General features: G+C 39.2%; 1 protein-coding gene across 1 annotated transcript; it reads left to right on the top strand.

Moving 5' to 3' along the window:
- Nucleotides 1-50: 50 nt before the first annotated feature.
- On the top strand, nt 51-8,939 carry LOC139286585 (glucoside xylosyltransferase 1-like). The gene is made up of 8 exons (XM_070907444.1): nt 51-268; nt 910-1,002; nt 1,837-2,020; nt 2,609-2,740; nt 2,835-3,086; nt 3,769-3,892; nt 4,093-4,265; nt 7,783-8,939. The coding sequence occupies exons 1-8, from the start codon at nt 51-53 to the stop codon at nt 7,918-7,920; spliced, it is 1,314 nt and encodes a 437-aa protein (XP_070763545.1). The 3' UTR covers nt 7,921-8,939.
- Nucleotides 8,940-18,874: the final 9,935 nt, after the last annotated feature.

Here is an 18,874-nt window from a genome sequence, read left to right as displayed (position 1 = left end):
GCAAAGATCAACAAAAATGTTCCGTTAGCGCTTAAAACTGGTAACGCAAAATGCGATGCTATCTTCACGCATTTCTCCTGTGCATGGTTTTCACTTTCTTCTCAGTGTTGTATGTCTTCAATCAACTAGCCTCCACCTTGGAGGACAACGACGCATGGAACCTGAAAGAACAGGGGATACCGGAGAGGAGCAGTCATGACACCGGGCACCGTCTCAGGAAAAGGCCAGGAGTGTCAGGCCTTCGAGACCGTGAAGAAGGGTTTGACAGGTAGCTTAGCTAGCTAAGCTGTCACCTTGCGTTAATTTCATTTCACAACTGAGCATATTAGTAATTTAATGCTAGTAGTTAGCTCTTGATACATTTGCAATAGCTATAAAGTGAGCGTGGCTGTTGGACCAAAATAATATGCTATAACGTTATAATGTTGCCGTTGAAACGTTGGTTGACTTGCTACAGCTAACGTTAACAAGCTAACGTCAACGGCACATAACGCTAACGTTAGCTCAGTTAAGTCCTAGGTTAAAACCTAGTTTATGTTAGCTAATGTTACCCGGCTCGTAATTTTACCTTAGCTTGATGCATTGAAAATATATTCAGAGTTTTTATATTGCTGTTTTGCATCCACGCTATATAACGTTATGTTATTTGCTTAAGCTATATTGTACACATCTATTAGCTACAACCTGTTGGCTAGCTAGATAATTGATTAACCATAAACGTTACTGCTAACGCTAACTCATTAGCTAGCCTTTGGCTGGAGGTATAGGACGGCCACCTGTTAATCAACTAACTATAGGAGGCAGTTCAGGACAGGATAGATCTAATCCCAAAACATATAGCGTAGTTCTGATGTCCAAGAGATGAATTTAACGTTTAGGATCCAAAAGATCATGTTTTTATTCTGTCAGGTGTAAATCACTGTCAATTTCTTACTGGAATCCATATTGGAGACTGCCTGCTGATGTTTGTGGAGTGAACTGCTTATTGGAATCATCTCTTAGGTATGACTGATTTTGTGGATCGCCATAAAAAATACCAATGTTCTTACAACTTACAACTTTCACCTACTTGCTTGGTCAATAGTGAAATGCGGGACATATTGCTGCACTCACAGTGTACCTAGTCTGTAAAGCCATATCATGATCATTACCCAAAGGCTGTGCTAGCTACATTGCGTTTTAACTTTAAATCTTTATTTTACTCATCATAGATTGATATTCACACGTACACCATTAGACATGCCAGTATCTTCAACAGACTTTTTTTTTTGTAATCATCTCTAATCCTACACACAGTAATGCAGTAATAGGCAGAGTAGTAGCTTTAGTTTTTCTTTCAAAGTCTACGTGTTGGCAGAGAGAATGATAATAGAGGTAGTGGGACTTATTTGAGTTTGTCTTGCTGCTGTTAAACCTATGCTGACATCATCAGATGCAAATTTGAGTGATAACTAGAGCCTTGTACAAAATGGACAGAACTTTGTCAATTATAATTGTTTATGTATGTTTGCCATACTATGATTTGTATACAGAGATATGATTGAAAAGTGGTTTTTGAAATGTGTGACAAGTTACATTAATGATTTCACAACTTGAAAGTATAAGTTTACAAAGAGCGCTTGGGGGCAGCACAAAGCATGAGTGACAGTCCTGTTGTACATCCTTTCATTAAACTCAATAACAGTTCCAACCCTACAGGGCTGAGTACCAGTCAACAGAGCCTGCTGTTATCTTCACTACTTTGTTTTCCCCTGCACTTCTCAGTGTATCCATACTGTTGTAAGAATAAAAGCTGGGCTCGATTACTGATTCATTTGACTTTGTCTTGGCTCTTAGAAGGAGGTCAGGCTCTGCTGTCAAGGAACTTAGTGATGAGAGAAGTCACCTGGCTGTGGTGGCCTGTGGCTCCAGGCTAGAGGAGACGCTCACCATGTTGAAGTCTGCTGTTCTCTTCAGCAAAAAGCCTTTGCACTTTTACATCTTTGCTGAGGATGATCTACATGACAGCTTCAAAAGTGCTGTAAGTGTATTCCCCAACAACACCAGAACTTTCATCTACTTGTGTATTAATTTTCTGGTTGTAAAACATAAGTAAAGCATATAAATATCTTTCTCATATATATATATATGTGTATATGTGTGTGTGTGTGTGTGTGTATAATTGACAATAAAATATATATTTTAAAATATGTACTATATATATATATATATATATACATGTATTTTTATATGAAAGATCTATACAGTTTGTGCAGGAATTTGCAAATTTCACAGTATAAAGAATATGTGCAATGTGCATTAATGTAACTCACTGAGTCAGTGTGAAGACTATGCCATTCTCTATTCTACTATTTTTATGCCATTGTCAACTGGCGTATGCAGAATCACATTAAGAAGGCATTATTTCGACCATTGCAGAATTGCGAAAGGCACGTTTGAGAAACAGTCTGAATGCATGAATGTTTTTACAGTAAAGCCTTCTTTTTACACAGTTGTTGTCATTTTTGGCCCAAAGGCTGAGGAGCATCATTTTCAACAGCTTGACTTTAAATCTTACATGTGGATATTGTTGAGGTACAATTTTTGTTTGTGCTTCTTTTTCTTAAAGCTGGACTCCTGGCCCAGGACAGTTCATGCCAAGTTTAACTTCACCATCTACCCCATAACTTTTCCCAAGGAGAATGCGAAGGAGTGGAAGAAGCTCTTCAAACCTTGTGCCTCTCAGAGGCTCTTCCTGCCAGTGAGTCTAGAGTCATCCTTCATGCATACAATTTGTAACAATTACACATTTGCAAAATGTGCTCATAAGTTATTTTTTGTGGTCTGTTTTCCAGCTGATCCTAAAGGAGGTGGATTCTTTGCTCTATGTGGACACAGATATAATTTTTCTGCAGCCAGTAGAGGACATCTGGGCCCTCCTTTCTCAGTTCAATTCGAGCCACTTAGCTGCCATGGCACCAGAACACGAGGAGCCACGCATCGGCTGGTATAACCGTTTTGCCCGCCACCCTTACTTTGGCAAGACAGGCATCAACTCAGGGGTCATGCTCATGAACATGACGCGCCTCAGGGAAACATTTTTTAAGGTAATGTGCAGGCATATATACTTGTGTAGTTTTTTGCACTATGTTAACCACTTTCAGCTGTTGCATGTACTCAAAGTTTGTACTAAATTTAATATACCTGTGTATGATGATGGCCAATATGACATTAAAATACAGAATATGGAAGTGCTCACCTACTGTATGAAGGCAAGGAGTACTAAGAAAGGCATTTTATTAAGTCCAGGACTGAAATTTCATTTCATAATTCCACCTGAATGTTTATGAGAAAACTTTGGCTCAGTGTTGATGCAACCATAACTACACATTTGATGTGGGCCATGTCTGTAGGCTGTGTCAGTTGTGGATATTTGCTGTACAGAATAATCCTTATTTATGGAGTAATATAACATTATCAAGTCTTATTAAACATCAACACTTTTACATTTAGTTAATGATCGAAACATCTAGAGATGTGTGACATTTAGACACACACAAATAGTATACTGAAGGATGCTTTAGGAGTAGCTGTACCACCAAGCCCGACCAGCTGAGGTCACTCTTGTAATTCCTTTCTAAACCGTCACAATGAGCGTACTCAATCGAGAGAAAACAGTTTTGATGTGAAATGTTGACAAGGGGATTCATTTTTCACAATTGTAGGTTTATGGTTTCCTGATGCAAAATGATATGGATGCTCTCTTGATTACTGTATTTTTCCCTCTAGAATGACATGACAACAGTTGCACTGAAGTGGGAGGAAATTCTGATGCCCCTTCTCCAGAAGTATAAACTCAATATCACCTGGGGTGACCAGGACCTACTTAATATCATATTTCACCATAACCCAGGTTTGTGCAACCACATACGAAAAATAATTTTTAGTAATTAATGATGTTAGTTCAGGACACAAACAAGGCTTCATAAAGGCATTTGTTGTTTTGGACATTTATCATCAAATAAACAAATATTTGAGGGTTTGTGACTTGTTGAATAAACCTAGTTATTTATAAACCTTATCAACCCAATCATGTTTCTGTTTGTGTTACAGAAAGCATATATGTGTTCCCCTGCCAGTGGAACTACCGTCCAGACCACTGTATCTATGGCAGCAACTGTCAACAGGCTGAACAAGAAGGTGTCTTCATTCTCCATGGTAACAGGGGAGTTTACCATGATGACAAGCAGCCAGCGTTTCGAGCTGTCTACACAGCCATCCAAAAGGTAGACAGCCTCTCTAACCAGAAATCTGTGGTTTTTCAGAGCCCCTACGGTAAAATTAAAGAACTTGCCTGTCGTCAAGGGTTCTTATTTGCTAACAATCGCCATGTCTTGCAAAAGGCTTCCGAATATAATTGAGTGTATTTATTCTTCCAAACTTTTTTGAGGAGTATTCCAGACACAGCCAACTGGAACACTTAATATAAGGGGAAGTAATGTTTGAAAGGCTTTGTTTATTCCTGTGAGGAGTAATCATTTTTATAGATTTCCTTTCTGGTGCCTCTGTTTCTTTAGAGGGCAGCTGTGTAGGTAGACCAGACTATTTGGAGAAACATTTACAAGTCATTACATTATCAATAGGCACTCCAGGCCATTGCTTTTTTCTTATGGATGCTTCCGTCCACCAGTGCTTAATCAATAGCCTGTTAAACATTTCCGTCATCCTGTCTTACCTCTCCCAAACCAGACAAATCAGCTCCACCCTGTTTCCACCAGAACAGTTGCTTGAGATGTTGTCAGCTAAAAGGCTAAGATTCATGAAGTTGCAGAGTTGATGCACCTTTTGTAATCTAAGGCATTCATTCTAACATTTCATGTGGGTACATTACTAATTGTGGGATGTCAAAATATCAGTATCATTATTGGTAGGCCAACTTTAGATTATTTTTAACCATCAATGCCACCCTGACCAAGAATCTTTTGACAAAAATAACTGAAAGAAACGGACTTTGTAGGCTTATTCTGCCCATTACTGAATATAACTTTCCATCATAACACAGTTACAATTAAAAGAAAACATACATGCCTACTTAAAGGCAGAATGAGTAGGATTTTCCTGAAAAAACAATGGATACAAAAACAATCCCTCTCAATCATCACTTATGACCCACTAGGTGTGTGGCGGTGTCTGTATCTGCAGAGACCATGCCCCTTGCTGTATTCAGGACATGTCTGGGCATTTGCCTTTTGGGCAGTGGGTGTGTAGCCCTCGGCAAATAACAGCGTAGCGACCAGGTGCCAGATCGCAAGCTCGCATCCAAGAAGAAGCTACAAGCCAGCGAGGGGGGGTGGGCAACTTTGAATGTTGTGTTTACAAACCGCAACCGACATATCCTACTCATTCTGCCTTTAAAGGATAAGGCTGTTGTTGTTATTGTCCTCAAATCCCATGAAAAGACCGAAACCAACAATGTGCTTGTCCGTCTCTCAATGCTTTTTAACTTCTCCAGCCAGTCTGTGGCTCCCTGCCACAAGTCCATTCCTTCCGACATAAATTTTTAACAGGTCATGAATAAATACATTCAATTTTTAAAAAGACTAATGAATTTCCTAAGACACCTAGGCAGTGTAGTTTTTAGCAAATATTACTGGAACAGGAGTGAATAGTGTATTTGTTGGACTATTTTCTGCTGCCGACTTGATGCTCTAGTTACGGTAGCAGGACGGTGTATGTGGGACTGACTCAAAATAAACTACAGTGCCCGTGGTCATCGTAAACGAAGAAATGTGTCAGCCAATGCAACTGTGTGGCTCATTGATGTGCTTTTAATAGTTTTTGGACAACAATGGACATCTGTGGCACAGAGAAATAAGCTATATCAAAATTGGGACACACAGAGAATATTTGTTAGTGGGAGCAATTCATTGTTTTGGTCTTTTCATTGGAATTGTTGACAATAAGACAAATATAGAATATAGACCACCCTCATCCTTTAATATCCTCCTCTTGGGTTTGTGCGTAGGCCTGCTTTCACTTGGATGGAACAGCTGGTGAGGTCTGTCTGTCTCTTTATGTCTTCAGTAAAATCAAAATATTATCAGAATTGTAGCACCCTTAAGTTGATATGACACACTACAGAACACTGCCAGTGCATCGCAGGCACTTGAAAATGAATACAGAGCTTGGATTAAAAAAGTATGACATCTGTCAGATTTACTATAAATGCGTTTCAGCTTTTAGAGCTTAAAAGTCCACAACACATCCGTCATCAGTGGGCAAGCTAGTCAGCCGGAGAGCCCTCTCACTGCTGCGCTGGCGGCTCGCCTTCGATCTGCTCTTGTTGATTTCAGCACACCGGTCAACATGCAGGCAGCAATCGGGGGAGCAGGGGAAGCTTCATTAGCTGGTCTCCATCCATTACCGCCACAGGGCCCAGCCTGGCCACTATCAGTGCGGGCAATGTTCTCAGCCATTAGGTAAACGAGCAGGCTTCATTATGGGGCACTCGGCCCTCATGCCTCCATCAGTCTCCTCGACAGCACAAGCTCACATACAGCATTCAAGACAGCACGTACCAGACTCTACCTGATTTCAGGAGGTGGAGGAGTGCTGCGGTTCGTCATTAGTAAGCGTAATACGTGTCTTGCATTAAGTAGATAAATGTAAGATACAGGTCTTTGTAGTACAATTAGCTTATTAAAAAAGAGCGTGGTCTTACTGAAGATCCTTTGTTGTTATAAACTATATTTTGTTGGAGCTTTTATCAGCGCTTCCTATTGTTCCAGCTCCTCAGGCCCCCTCCCACTTTGTTCCCACTCAGTCCTTTGAGGACAGCATCCTGAAGTCTGGAGCAGGCAATTCTTGAGGAAACTCTCATTTCCATCCCACCAAGAGCTCCTTAGTCAGCCTGGCTCCCAAGGCAGGCTCTCCCAGCCAGCAGAGGAGCTTGCAATAAAGGGCACTATTACCCAGCCAAGCCCACAGAAGAGTTGTAAAATTTTTAGTGCTGATGTTAGTTTGAGACATCATGATGGCTGTGTGGACAACGCACCAGCAGCATCCATAAAAATCGATAGGAGGCTGTTAATGGTGCTTTATTGCCTGCTCCAGTATATGAGAGATAATAAAGAAAGTGTGCTTTGAGTAACCTAATGCCTAGCCAAAGTGGAGTCAAATGAGATGCTGTAAAATAGTGATTTCTTCTTATTTACTAGAGTGGTAAAAGAATGGTGGACCTCAATATAAAACCAAAAGGTCCGCAATACATATATGGCTTATTTACATATGGTACTTGACCAAAAAAAACATGGCTGCTAATATTAACTGACTGAAGAGCTGGAAGTTGTCATTCTATCTGTTCACTTGGTGACTCAAAAGCATCCAATAATGAAGCATATCTGGAATGATGCAGCTGTAGCTTTCACCAATACTGTCACGCCTTACCGAGCCCATTCTTGCATAGTTGTGGTTATAGATATTCATCATCCAAACACACTCTGAATTGACAGATATGAATCAAATGCAGAATGTTATTGTCTTGAACTGACAGTGATAAATGTGGCACTTAATCCGTGTTATTTGAATGCAGTTCTTATTGTCTCCTCGTGACTGTCACAGAAGGCAACAGGTGTAAAAACACACACTTCTCCTTGATTTCTTTTGAGTCTTTCTTGAGTAATGTCAGTAGCAGGACAAGAGCTGAGATGAAAGTACACATAACCGTGGATGTACAAAGCTGTAATAAAATCTGATCTTTATTCTGAAATCAGAAATATAATAACTGCACATTCTTCATCACAGTACCGGTTTGGCGAGAACATGGAGACCTCACTGCTCCGGCCGCTGGAAGAGTCGCTACAGACCACCACAAATACCTACTGTGGAAGAGCCAGTCACCTGTTTACGAAGAAGTTAAAACAGAGCATCATGTCTGTTTAAGAAGATGCCACGCAGAGAAGAGATGATCAGGACAGCACTCATAGTATCATTCCATGATTAGTGTCTAATTTCTCTCTGGAAGTAGAGAAGCACTCCTGTGGAGACAATGAGCTGGATGACAAACAGACTGAACCATCATCTGTTTACAAACTGCATATCAAGACTGGAAATGGGGAAGAATAATCTGTGGAACAGGTTATGTTCTTTATCTTAAAGTGAAGTCAATGTTTGTCCATATCTGTCCAATGAACACACAACCGGGTCACAAATGCTTTCTCACCATGGTGGAAAATGCACTGAATCCACTTTTACCTGGAGAGATTTTGAACTTCATAGCTGACTAGGACACTTACTGTATTCCAGACAATCAGGTTGTATTATTTTTATTTTGGGAAAGAACCTACAACCACTTTGTTGTCTAAGGTCTTCGGTGGAAATAGTCACGCAGTAGGGTACTTAAATATGCTGTTCTTATTGAGAGTATTTTATTAGAGTTGTTTTAATATAATTTTGCATAAATGTTTTTGTCACTGCAGTATGTCATGGGGTTGTTGTTATTTTCAGGTACTTGTTAGTTACACAGAATTTTCTTCATGTTTTTTATTGAACGAAACAAATTCATACAGATTCTCAACTTATAGAATCTGATCAGTATTTATTATTGTTGGATGTCTGTGACTGGAAGCACTTTTGGTGTCAACCCTAAACATTTGGGGCTATCATTTCATATATTCTGGTATGGGAGTTTTCAAACCATTGTTTACTGTACATTGTAGTAGCATTGTAGTAATTCCAGTAACTTTACAACTATCAACATATTTTTCTATGACTGGAACAATGTCAGAGAGAGCCAGCTAGTGTCATGAAATCTGCTCCCAGTTAATCAACAATTTGCACTTTGATTTGAGAAATTGAGGCTTGTAATAACACAAAATCATATCTGAGTTTAATGTTTTTGCTGAAAACCCAGCATAGACATTCAAATGTATATCAAATGAACAGGAAATAAATATTTTATTAAAAAGCATTTCTAATGGTGCAGTATGGAGTGTGCTTGCGATAAGGTTGAATTGAAAAAGTCCGTATTTTAAATGTGACACAGCTCTGAAGTGTGCAATATGGTTTGGAATTTCCTTTTGTAGCTTTAAAAGTAAATATACGGTATTTTGTGCTGCAAATACTTTATATTACGAGAACCCCTGAAGGTATTGCCTTCATAATAACGCAAATTAATTCTGGTGTAATGAAATTATTTGACTGAAATTCCAAGTTTTAATGTGGAATGCTCAGTTCTCAGTTTCTTACATTTTATTTTGTATTCTTATTAAGTCTTTTGCATCAACCATCATAACCACTTTGCATAAACTGTACTTGTTGCCCACTCACTCCACACAAAGACCGAGCATGAGCCATGTCCTGGAAGGCAGCAGCAAGCTGAAAATAGGAAATTAATGTGCGAGTGTGAAGACTTCAGAAAGTGTTGTTAGATGGCCAAAAAGGAGCTGATGTGTCTGGGTCAGTAGCCCCTGGCTCTTCATTTCACAGGCAGATTGACAGACGTGCCTGGAATGGGCAATAGATCTGCATGATGAATTTAAAATGATTTCTATTCTAAGAAGCTGTTAGATATACCCATTTTTCTTGCAGAGAAATTACAAAGTGTGTGCAGTGAGTGAGGGTTTCACAAGTTACAACTAAAGCTCAATGTTATAGTGTGAAGCCAGTAGAAACCCAGAGCAGCAGTGATTCTAAAAGATTTGCATATTAGGCAATTAATGGTTGTATTGCAGTAAGCTAATGAGCAATAACAGAGTTTAGGGTTTTGTTGATTTCATTAGGAAAAGTTATGGTCTAACTGGTAGATCACTCCAAACCTTAGGGCAGTTACTCCTACTCAGGGTTGGATGATATGCTACAGGCTATTTAAGTTAGCTGTGTTTTACCTTTTTAAATAGAGAACCTCCAAGTACTACTTTTTCTACTCCCACTTACAACAGTGTCCTTAAGGGGTTATAAGCAAGTGTGTATTTGGTTTGCTGTGTGTATATACAAAAGCCCTACACACAAAAACACTAGAGGCCAATTTGTTTCTCCCATGAAGTGATTATACATTTGTAGAGAAATGTTCTATGATATTATTGAATACCTGGAAGCACAACCCTTAGTAAGATAGATGTTTACAACTTCAATATGCAAAGCACATTCGGTTTTTAGGAGGAAAGGCTAATGCTGCTACTGCCTGGTCTCACTCCCCCTGAGTATGATGGTGATTGAGGTCTCATTCTCTTTGGGTCTAACAGGAACTGCCAATGGATTATTCATGTTATTGCTTGCACCACTTGGCCTCCGTAATGTTCAATAGAGATTTAAAGCCCAGGCATAAATTAAAACAGTCAGAGGCAAATGGCCCAACACAGAGCAAAAGTCACAAAGTAAGGATTATGCAATATTAGGCAGTGCAAAGTCATCAACATCCTCTTTACTTGAGGAGAGAGTGGAGCGCACAGCATCAACAGTTATGTGCAGAGGACATTTAGAGTTTCAGGATGACAGGATCTGTTTTTCAGTGTCCATTACATCTGGGACCAGATGTAAAAATGATGTGTACTCACAGAAATGATGCATACTCCATTTCCCACGCACAAACTAGAATTTAGTAGAATGTCCACTGAAAATGTGTGTGCAGACCATTCATACACGCCGTTTTCCACAAGAGGCTGATTATATGCTAAATTGTGCACAGCTGGTATTTAAACCTGCAGCATGTCATCGTTTTGACCACTTGGTGAGAGTGAACCCAGTAAAATCAGGCCGGACAGCTAAACAATGAGCTGAAACTCACTATGAAGCTGATAAAGCTGAGGGGAGCTGCAGATTCAGGTGACAATTCTCTGTAGGTTCATCACTACGAGTGACACCTTTCATGTGTCACATTGTTTTCTCATTGTCCCTTGACACATTGTTATTACCCTTTAAAAATCCTCGTGCAAATTTTCGTGATTTGTAGTGGGTCTGAATGACAGGATGGCAAGATTATATTTGAAGAACAGCAGCCATGGACTGATTGGCTCAAGGAAAGTAGACAAAAGGATCATAGGTCAGATAAGCTGATGTCAGAATTTGTGAATAAAAGGGACTTTGGCAGTGTGAGAAAGCGGAAGTGACAGAGGAGATTACAGTGGGAAGAAAAAGCAGAAATGTGTAGGGTAATAAAGGCAAAACATGAGAGAAAAGATGTTTGTTACTGAACTTTTGCCAAAGCTTCAGTTGCTGTGCATGCCTTAAAACCAAAACAATGAGCTAAAAGAGGCTTAAAAGCCCTATTAGAGCTGTGAGTTGATTCACTGTTGTTCAATGTGTTTTCAGGGCTGCCAGGAAGACAAGTAAGATTGAATAAAAGGGCTGTTGAGGCTTTTATAGATAAAACATATTACTCAATATGTTACATGACAACATAAGTTTCACTCATCAAGTGTACATCTATAGAAAGGCTGATCCTCAATGTGCTCATTTTGCAAGACAGCACTTCTGAGTGAGGATGAGACTCCAGTTGGTCCAGACATGAACCTGACAGTGAGTCATGTCTATTGTCAGTTTGATAAACTGAACAAACTGACAACCCAGAGCGGGGATGAGAGGAAAGAAGTTTATCATAGTTGAATGGACCAGGTAGAAAATCTGTTTCCCCTTGTGCATCTTTCTCTCTGCTCCCCACCTCTCCTGCTGCAGAAGGATATCCTTTAACTAGTGAACATTTTGATCAATAATACATTTGCCAGCACTGCTGAGACAGGTATAATTGTGCTGATATGTCAGGGTTTAAAACAATTAACGTAATTTACCGTTGAGCATTAGCTATGCATGGATCATTCAGTATCATGCTGAGAAGTGAATTTGCCACTGTAAGCAGAACAGGATGAGAAATATGCATATGAAAATGAAATCATTCCAACCATTCCTGTGCCTGTAGTCAGAAAGTATGGATATCATCTTGTCACTTTATTAATAGACAGTACCGTAAATTTAGATTCTTCCTAATTTCAGTCAAACTTTGTTGGAACAAGATTAACAGTCTACAGCCACACCATACTCAAAATGACAATGCTAACATGCTGATGTTTAGCAGGTCTTATGTTTTTGTGTTAGTTTGGCTTGTAAGCATGCAAGCATTTGCTAATTAGTACTCAACCAAAAGTACACCTGAGACTGATGGAAATGTCATTAGTTTTGGACAAATTCAAAATTTGATTTGATGAAAATTCAGAGGATCACCAGAGTGATTACAATTCATCTTGAGGGGAATATGAATGTCTGTACTAAATTTCAGGGCACTCCATCCAATAGTTGTCAAGCCATTCATCTCCAAACATGGTAACCATTAATGTCTACAAAAGTTTATGGTATTCCATCCAATAGTCATTGAGATATTTCAGTCTGGACCATATAAGCTTTGGACCGACTGATTAAAAAAGGTTATTCGTAGATCTACTTTTCTAAACTCGCAATTCAAATCCCATTCTAGCACATTAGTTGAATGTATTCCACAACGAACAGACGGTGAGCTAGATTAATGACACCTTGCCTTACAGCTACACTGTGTGGATCAATGTTTCAACAAATAATCCATACCCCGGCTCCCCAGGGGCGGCGGCTCCTCTCCTCACACAGCTATAAACAACAGCTCAAAGAGCTTTTTTTCACATTGACCCCAAGGGCTCTTGCCTCCGCTGCCATCACATACAAGATAGCATGGCATGTTTTATAGATGCATAACATTCAAACACACAAAAATAAGGATGTTATTACTCTCATCCTTGTCTCACTCTCATATTGGCTTTTTATGGCCCAGTTGGAGCAAATGTCATTGAGATTGAGCATTCAAAATGCACAAGTAATACCATCTGTATTACCACTCATAAAAGAGGGCATCAATCACTTCAACTGACCTTTTTTTCCCCCAGATAAAGTGTCTCATCAATGAGCCACATCCCGGTGCCTGAGGGCTTAAAGACTATTGGTTGAAATCAATGCCATGCCAAGTATTGTTAGTGAACAATGTGCCCCATGATTCAATACTCCACACTTTCTTGATTGCATTGTAGACACCACTGACAAGCAGCATTAATGGGCCGAGCACATGATTCATGGTAACTGACTGACTGCATGGACTATTACGGGCATCCACTTTCATGCACTAGCATGACAGCAGCATCAGTGGTCATAAATTGTCTGTGACTTGGCCAAATGCCAAGAATGTGTTTGTGTTGTCTGTTTGCATGCAAATGAATGTATGGTTATGTCTGTGTGTATGACTGTTGACTTTTTGGGAGACATGCCAAAGACCTGGAGCTAGCTCACATTTGTTTACTGAAGTTGTCCTGGACCTCCCGTAGGCTATATGACTTTCTCTCACCACAGTGACTTTCAATTTGAGTGTCTGTCTCTTTGTGTTTTGACCCAAATTGTTTTAATTGCTTAATAATTACAGTGAACTGAGCAAACTTTGTTCAATACTCTTGTTTTTCTTATCACTTTTCCCTTCATCTTTTCAGTCCCTTGAGTCCTCAACCTCATACACTGTAGGTCATTTAATTGTCTTCCACATGCATCCCTCCTTCACTGGCATTTCCTAATGAATCTATCGTCTCTAGGCCCACACACAGAGGTTGCTTCATTGACTATTGGAGCAGCTCGACCTGTGTGTGGAACCTTTAATTGTTGTTCCCGGAGTCTGACAGCCGACGACACATGATGGATTTGCCACAACATTTATCTCTGACACGGAAAAGGACAGGACCTGTGTACCTTGAAAAACATTCATGATCAAATGAGAACTTCTGCAAAATGCGGCTAAGTCAGTGCAAACAAATCTTTTAATGGGTGGATTTACAAGCTTGGTTTTAGACTGGAGAAGTGTTTCTCATTTGGAGTTGAAAGTACATTCAAAGGAAATCCCCGGAGCTAAATGGGCTGTTCCGCAAACTCCACAATTTACCACAAATCTCTCTCCACCTCATGAACTGTTGGCTGTGATGGAAGTGTTAAATGAGCTGTGGTTTCTGGAAAAACGTAGACATGCCCCTCATGTGAAACCTATTATAAAAACCTAATCTCAAACTAATTTAGCATTCTATTTCTTGCACTCTAAGGCATTTCTAACACTGAAATAGATTAATCAGACACATTACAGCAACAACGCAATTTAAGGTTACCAAGCTGCAAAATGCATAATGAGCTGTACTGTTTGAACTAAGGAATACAGCACAAACTGCTCCAAGAAAGCCATTTTTCAGACCACCTTGTTATTTTCAAGGGCACTTTGACCACCAAAACACAGAGATGGTTCCTCATCAAAGCTCCTGTAAGTCATTATCATTATTTATGCATGCTTGAAGGAATGAAGGGCCTAATTTTCAGTGATATGACTGATAGTAGGTGAATGTAGATTACATGAAGATTTGATGGAATATTTCTCAAGAAAATGTCATTCTGACTGAAGCAGATGTCATCTTGTAAAGTGAGCTACCTTGTGTCCTCCATGTGCCAAACAGCCAATACCAGATTATCATAATTTATAATCCAGTGGAAGAATAACTACTTAGATATTTTACTCAAGTAAATGTACCAGTACAACAATGTAAAAACAAGTAAAAGTCATTCCTTCAAAATTCCACATAAGTAAAAGTATTATCACAAAAAATGTACTAAGTGGTACTAATAAAAGTATTAAAAGTAAAAAACACTGGTTCTGCAGAAAAATGCCCCCTGACTGATCCATTATTATATATGACATTATTAAACTGTTAATTATAAAGCAACAACACATAAGTAGGATTTTACTGTTGTAGTTGGTCGAGGTGGAGCTAGTTTTATCTAGCCTACTGTATATACTGTTGGGTAGTTTAGTCCAGTGGTTTCCAACCAAGGACCCTTCCAAAGGGTCACAAGATAAATCTGAGGGGTCATGAGATGATTACTGGAGTAGGGAAGAAGAAAAAGTAAACGACAAAAAAAGACAAACCACTGTGAAATATTGGATAATATTTAGAAGAGGGGAAATCTGTCTCACTACAAAAAGGTTAAAAGCACAAATTTGTACTTGTACTAGTAAATGTACTTTCCACAGCTGCCATAATTTCAGAATCACAGGTCAGAGATCAACCATCTCTTAGGACTCAATGCCAACTTGCTTCATCTCACGGATTCATGACTATCGGTATGAGAATTTGTTAGTCCACCATCTTGTTCTGAAAGAGTTTAAAATGGAGCGAAATTAACAGGAAGAGAGGGAACACTGCCTTTATTTAAAACGATGTCCATCATGACTGTAGAGAATAACGAGATTTCAATTAAAGGGGTTACATCTTTATTATCATGGGACCCAGAGCAAGTCACTGGCATGTGCCTTCAGGGTCTGACTTCACTTTATTTCATTATCTCCCTCCTGCTTGCATGGATTTCCTTTTACCTTTACCCGGCAGCCATTCAATGTTCCATTCACTCAATATTCTACCTATAAAGGTGGTCAAGAGAAATCAATTGAAGGTCTGTGATGTGGAGTCAATTCTAAATTGCCACATTAAGTGAAACATTTTCAATCATTGCTCTTGAGTTTTCTAAATTAATTACTTTTGCAGTAACATCCTTGTTGCATATAATGTAAAATGTACAAGTCTCAAAGTGTTACTTGAAATTATAATGTCAGCTGAGAGATTGTTTAAAATGACAAGTCACTATTTAACCAACGATTGATCAGTTATTTGTGCATGGCCTCATTCTAGACATATGGGATGAAGCAATATAAACACATGTGTGCAGAATGGAGGTAACATTTGACATTTCTAATAAAGTCTGGATTTATTTTGCAGAAGGGTTGCAACTTTATATAACACGTAAATGACAATTTAATAAGAAGATTAAGTTTTAATCCTGTTTGCAGATCACCGAGGTCTACTGTGTGACATTGGAGGATAATCCAGGAAGCTTCTCAAATGATTATCTTACCAACACACAAACGCTGATGTAATAATCCTTCATGCCATTGTTGTGACTGAGAATACATATTAAGGTGTTTAAACACCAACTCATGTACTGTTAGAATAAGTCACACATATGCTCATAGACATCAGACTAAGCGGCCAAAGAACCGCAGGACCAAAAAGCAGCCTCATTCACTAAATATATAATCCAAATTTTCCAAGGTTGTGTGTGGCACTGTGGTTATTCCACCAAGCCAGTCTCCCAACAAGAAATATACCAATAAATACAAAACAAAACGTCATTATTAGAAATGTTGATTTTTGATAAGTGCAATACATATATAGTCACACACTTTAGTGCAACACATACATACATATACATTGTTATTGTATATATTTTTACCTCATTTCACTTAAATATTGTAAATGTGTATATTTTGTATTTTCTATTTCTTATTTTTATATTTTGTACATACTCTTAGTTCTAAATTATGCTACTTTCTACTCTTGAATGGGAGCACCGGTACTGTACAATTTCCCCCCGGGGATCAATAAAGTATTTCTGATTCTGATTCTGATTCTGATTAAAATGTTTGAATTATTATCTGTCAATCATAAATAAGGGTTTGATTCCAGGCCGACAGGATGAAGTGAAAGAGCAGCACCAGCCCCTCTTCTGTATTTTATTTTTGATTTCTGGATTCTCTGTTTAATGTACATTGGAACTGAACATGAAATGTGGTTTATACTGTAAATGCAGCTCACCAGTCTCACTGCCAATCTGTAATATGAGAAGACACCAAATCACTGGGATTCAGAGTTTCACCAAGAGCACTCAGAAGAGAAACAGGTGAAGCTGGGTCATTTCTGCTAAAGAAAATCAAAAAGCTAGCATTGTTCAGAAAACACAGAAGTCTGGACAAAAAGGGAGGAACCTGTTGACAGGTGCTGTCTCATAGTGGTGGCACTGATGGCTCTGTGGCAGCAAAACCAATTCTATTGGCAAGACCTTTCTTATGATCCCTCCCGTCTAATTATTCTCCTGAGCAGGCTGCAGATGGATTGAAATTGCAATGTGACCTTAGTTTATCTCTGAGATTTAAGGTGAAAACCTCAAAACCATTTTTTTATTCTCATACGGGCTGAGAGGCTTTTACTGATTTCCACTTGGCTTCTCATGTGCTGCATAATGTCTTAGATAATATTGTGTTGTCAGGAAGAAAGTCGCCTGTTTCCGGGAGAACAAGCAAAATATGTTTCTTCACATAGCTTTTTCAGTTTTGGCCCCGTAGGAAATTTAACAAGGTAAGTTGTTTTTAGGGTGTGTTTTGCACAGCTGTTGTAGTGATACCATTGTGCGGTGGCTCATTTGTGTAACGCTGATTAGAGTGCACACAGAAATGTAGCTACATTCAGTGTTATGAGCACGAGCGGCTGTTGTTTGCATTGAGATGAGAAGTAAACAACTGATCTCCCTGGCTTGTAAATATTGTTTGAGAACCTGGACAAGATCCTTGTTTAGCCACATGATAATTCTCCTAACAAACCAGTTATGGATATGACTCGCAGGTGAAAAATAGTTCTCATTCTCTAGTTTTAATTATAAGAGGAACCCTGACTGGGCCTTTATAAATCAAATGCAAATTCATTGAAATTCAGATTAAAGATGTAGACATCACCTTCTGGGTGTCAGCCTAGACGGGCTTGTCATGCATTATGAAATGATGGCACTCTCACTGATTATGTGTCATAATACAGCGGTGGGTTTTGTTTGTAATGCTTTCTGCTGCAGTCTGCTGCTCTGCTTTCTAATGAACAGCACTTTTGAGCACCTGAGCACAAAGTCATGAAAGCAGCATTTGGCTTCATGCTACCACTTTGCACAACCTTTCATGCCACTGCACTTTCCTTTAATTTCATTAGAAAATGTGTAAATACAAGGAGATGGGAAATATAACAACTCGGCAGGACTACCTACACAACATCCTCATGGTTTTGATCACATTAAAATCAGCATGTGCCCTCCTCAGCAACAGCTACAGGTCTAAATCATCCCACATTCATCTCAAGCTATTCAGAGTTCAATCCAAATTCCTAATTCAATCAACATTTTGAGATGCCTTTTCCTAATCATAATTATATGGTCTGGCATTTATATGGCGTGCCCACAAAGAGCACTGACCAATTTAATCTTCCACAGCACTTTGTGATATTTCCCTGACTCCACGTGATGGCTGCAGTGGTGCTCCACACAAGTTAAGAGCAATCATTCAGCTGATATAATACGATTATTCTTTCTATCAGCTGGGCTAAAGGTGTGAAATGCAGAGAACATGCAGCTGAAGTGAAGCCAGCGATAGACAGAGTTGGAAGATAATCAACAGTGGAGGCTTTATCATTATGTTAAACCTTGTGTGACATACATTTCTTACTTGCACTTGCATTATTCATGAAACCACAAATGACAAGCTTGAGAACACAATTCTACATAAAGAGAGGAGATATAATCATGAGCAAATTGAGTTTGATATAGATTTTATGGTTTATGGAATTAACTGAAAATGATAAGCGGTAGTTTCTCTTGACATAAAACTGCGTTCTCTTGAGTAAATACGTCCAGCTGTGGCCCTCTGTCCACTCACTTTGTGCCATTTTGTTGTGGAGGAAAAGAGGATCCACAGATTGTAAGAGACCTCGACTCTACCCATGTTGCCTTCTGGGAATGTACCAATCTTGCCACAATGACTAAAAGCTATAATCCCTTTTACTTAAAATACCATTGTTTTTTTGTCTCTGTTGTGACAGGGCTGGTTTACAGAAACCACCCCCCTCTTCTCAATTGTCAGGCTGCGTCATTATTATTCAGGTGTCGGTGTCCCAGGAGAAATCCTCCCATCAGAGGCATCTCCTGTTTTTCCCACATACTCCTCCATTATACAGTGAATACAAATAACAAACACTATCTCTCTCTCTGT

This window comes from Enoplosus armatus, chromosome 6, assembly GCF_043641665.1.
Source record: "Enoplosus armatus isolate fEnoArm2 chromosome 6, fEnoArm2.hap1, whole genome shotgun sequence".
Taxonomy (NCBI): domain Eukaryota; kingdom Metazoa; phylum Chordata; class Actinopteri; order Centrarchiformes; family Enoplosidae; genus Enoplosus; species Enoplosus armatus.
Note: the sequence above shows the minus strand (reverse complement) of the source record. Positions and strands in the feature narration are given on the sequence as shown.

What these genes read in the sequence shown, in the direction of transcription:
- LOC139286585 (XM_070907444.1), top strand. Translation starts at nt 51, where the DNA reads ATGCGATGCTATCTTCACGCATTTCTCCTGTGCATGGTTTTCACTTTC. An exon ending in CGTGAAGAAGGGTTTGACAG is followed by an intron (nt 269 to 909) that starts GTAGCTTAGCTA and finishes TTATTCTGTCAG; the next exon opens with GTGTAAATCACTGTCAATTT. An exon ending in ATGACAGCTTCAAAAGTGCT is followed by an intron (nt 2,021 to 2,608) that starts GTAAGTGTATTC and finishes TTTTTCTTAAAG; the next exon opens with CTGGACTCCTGGCCCAGGAC.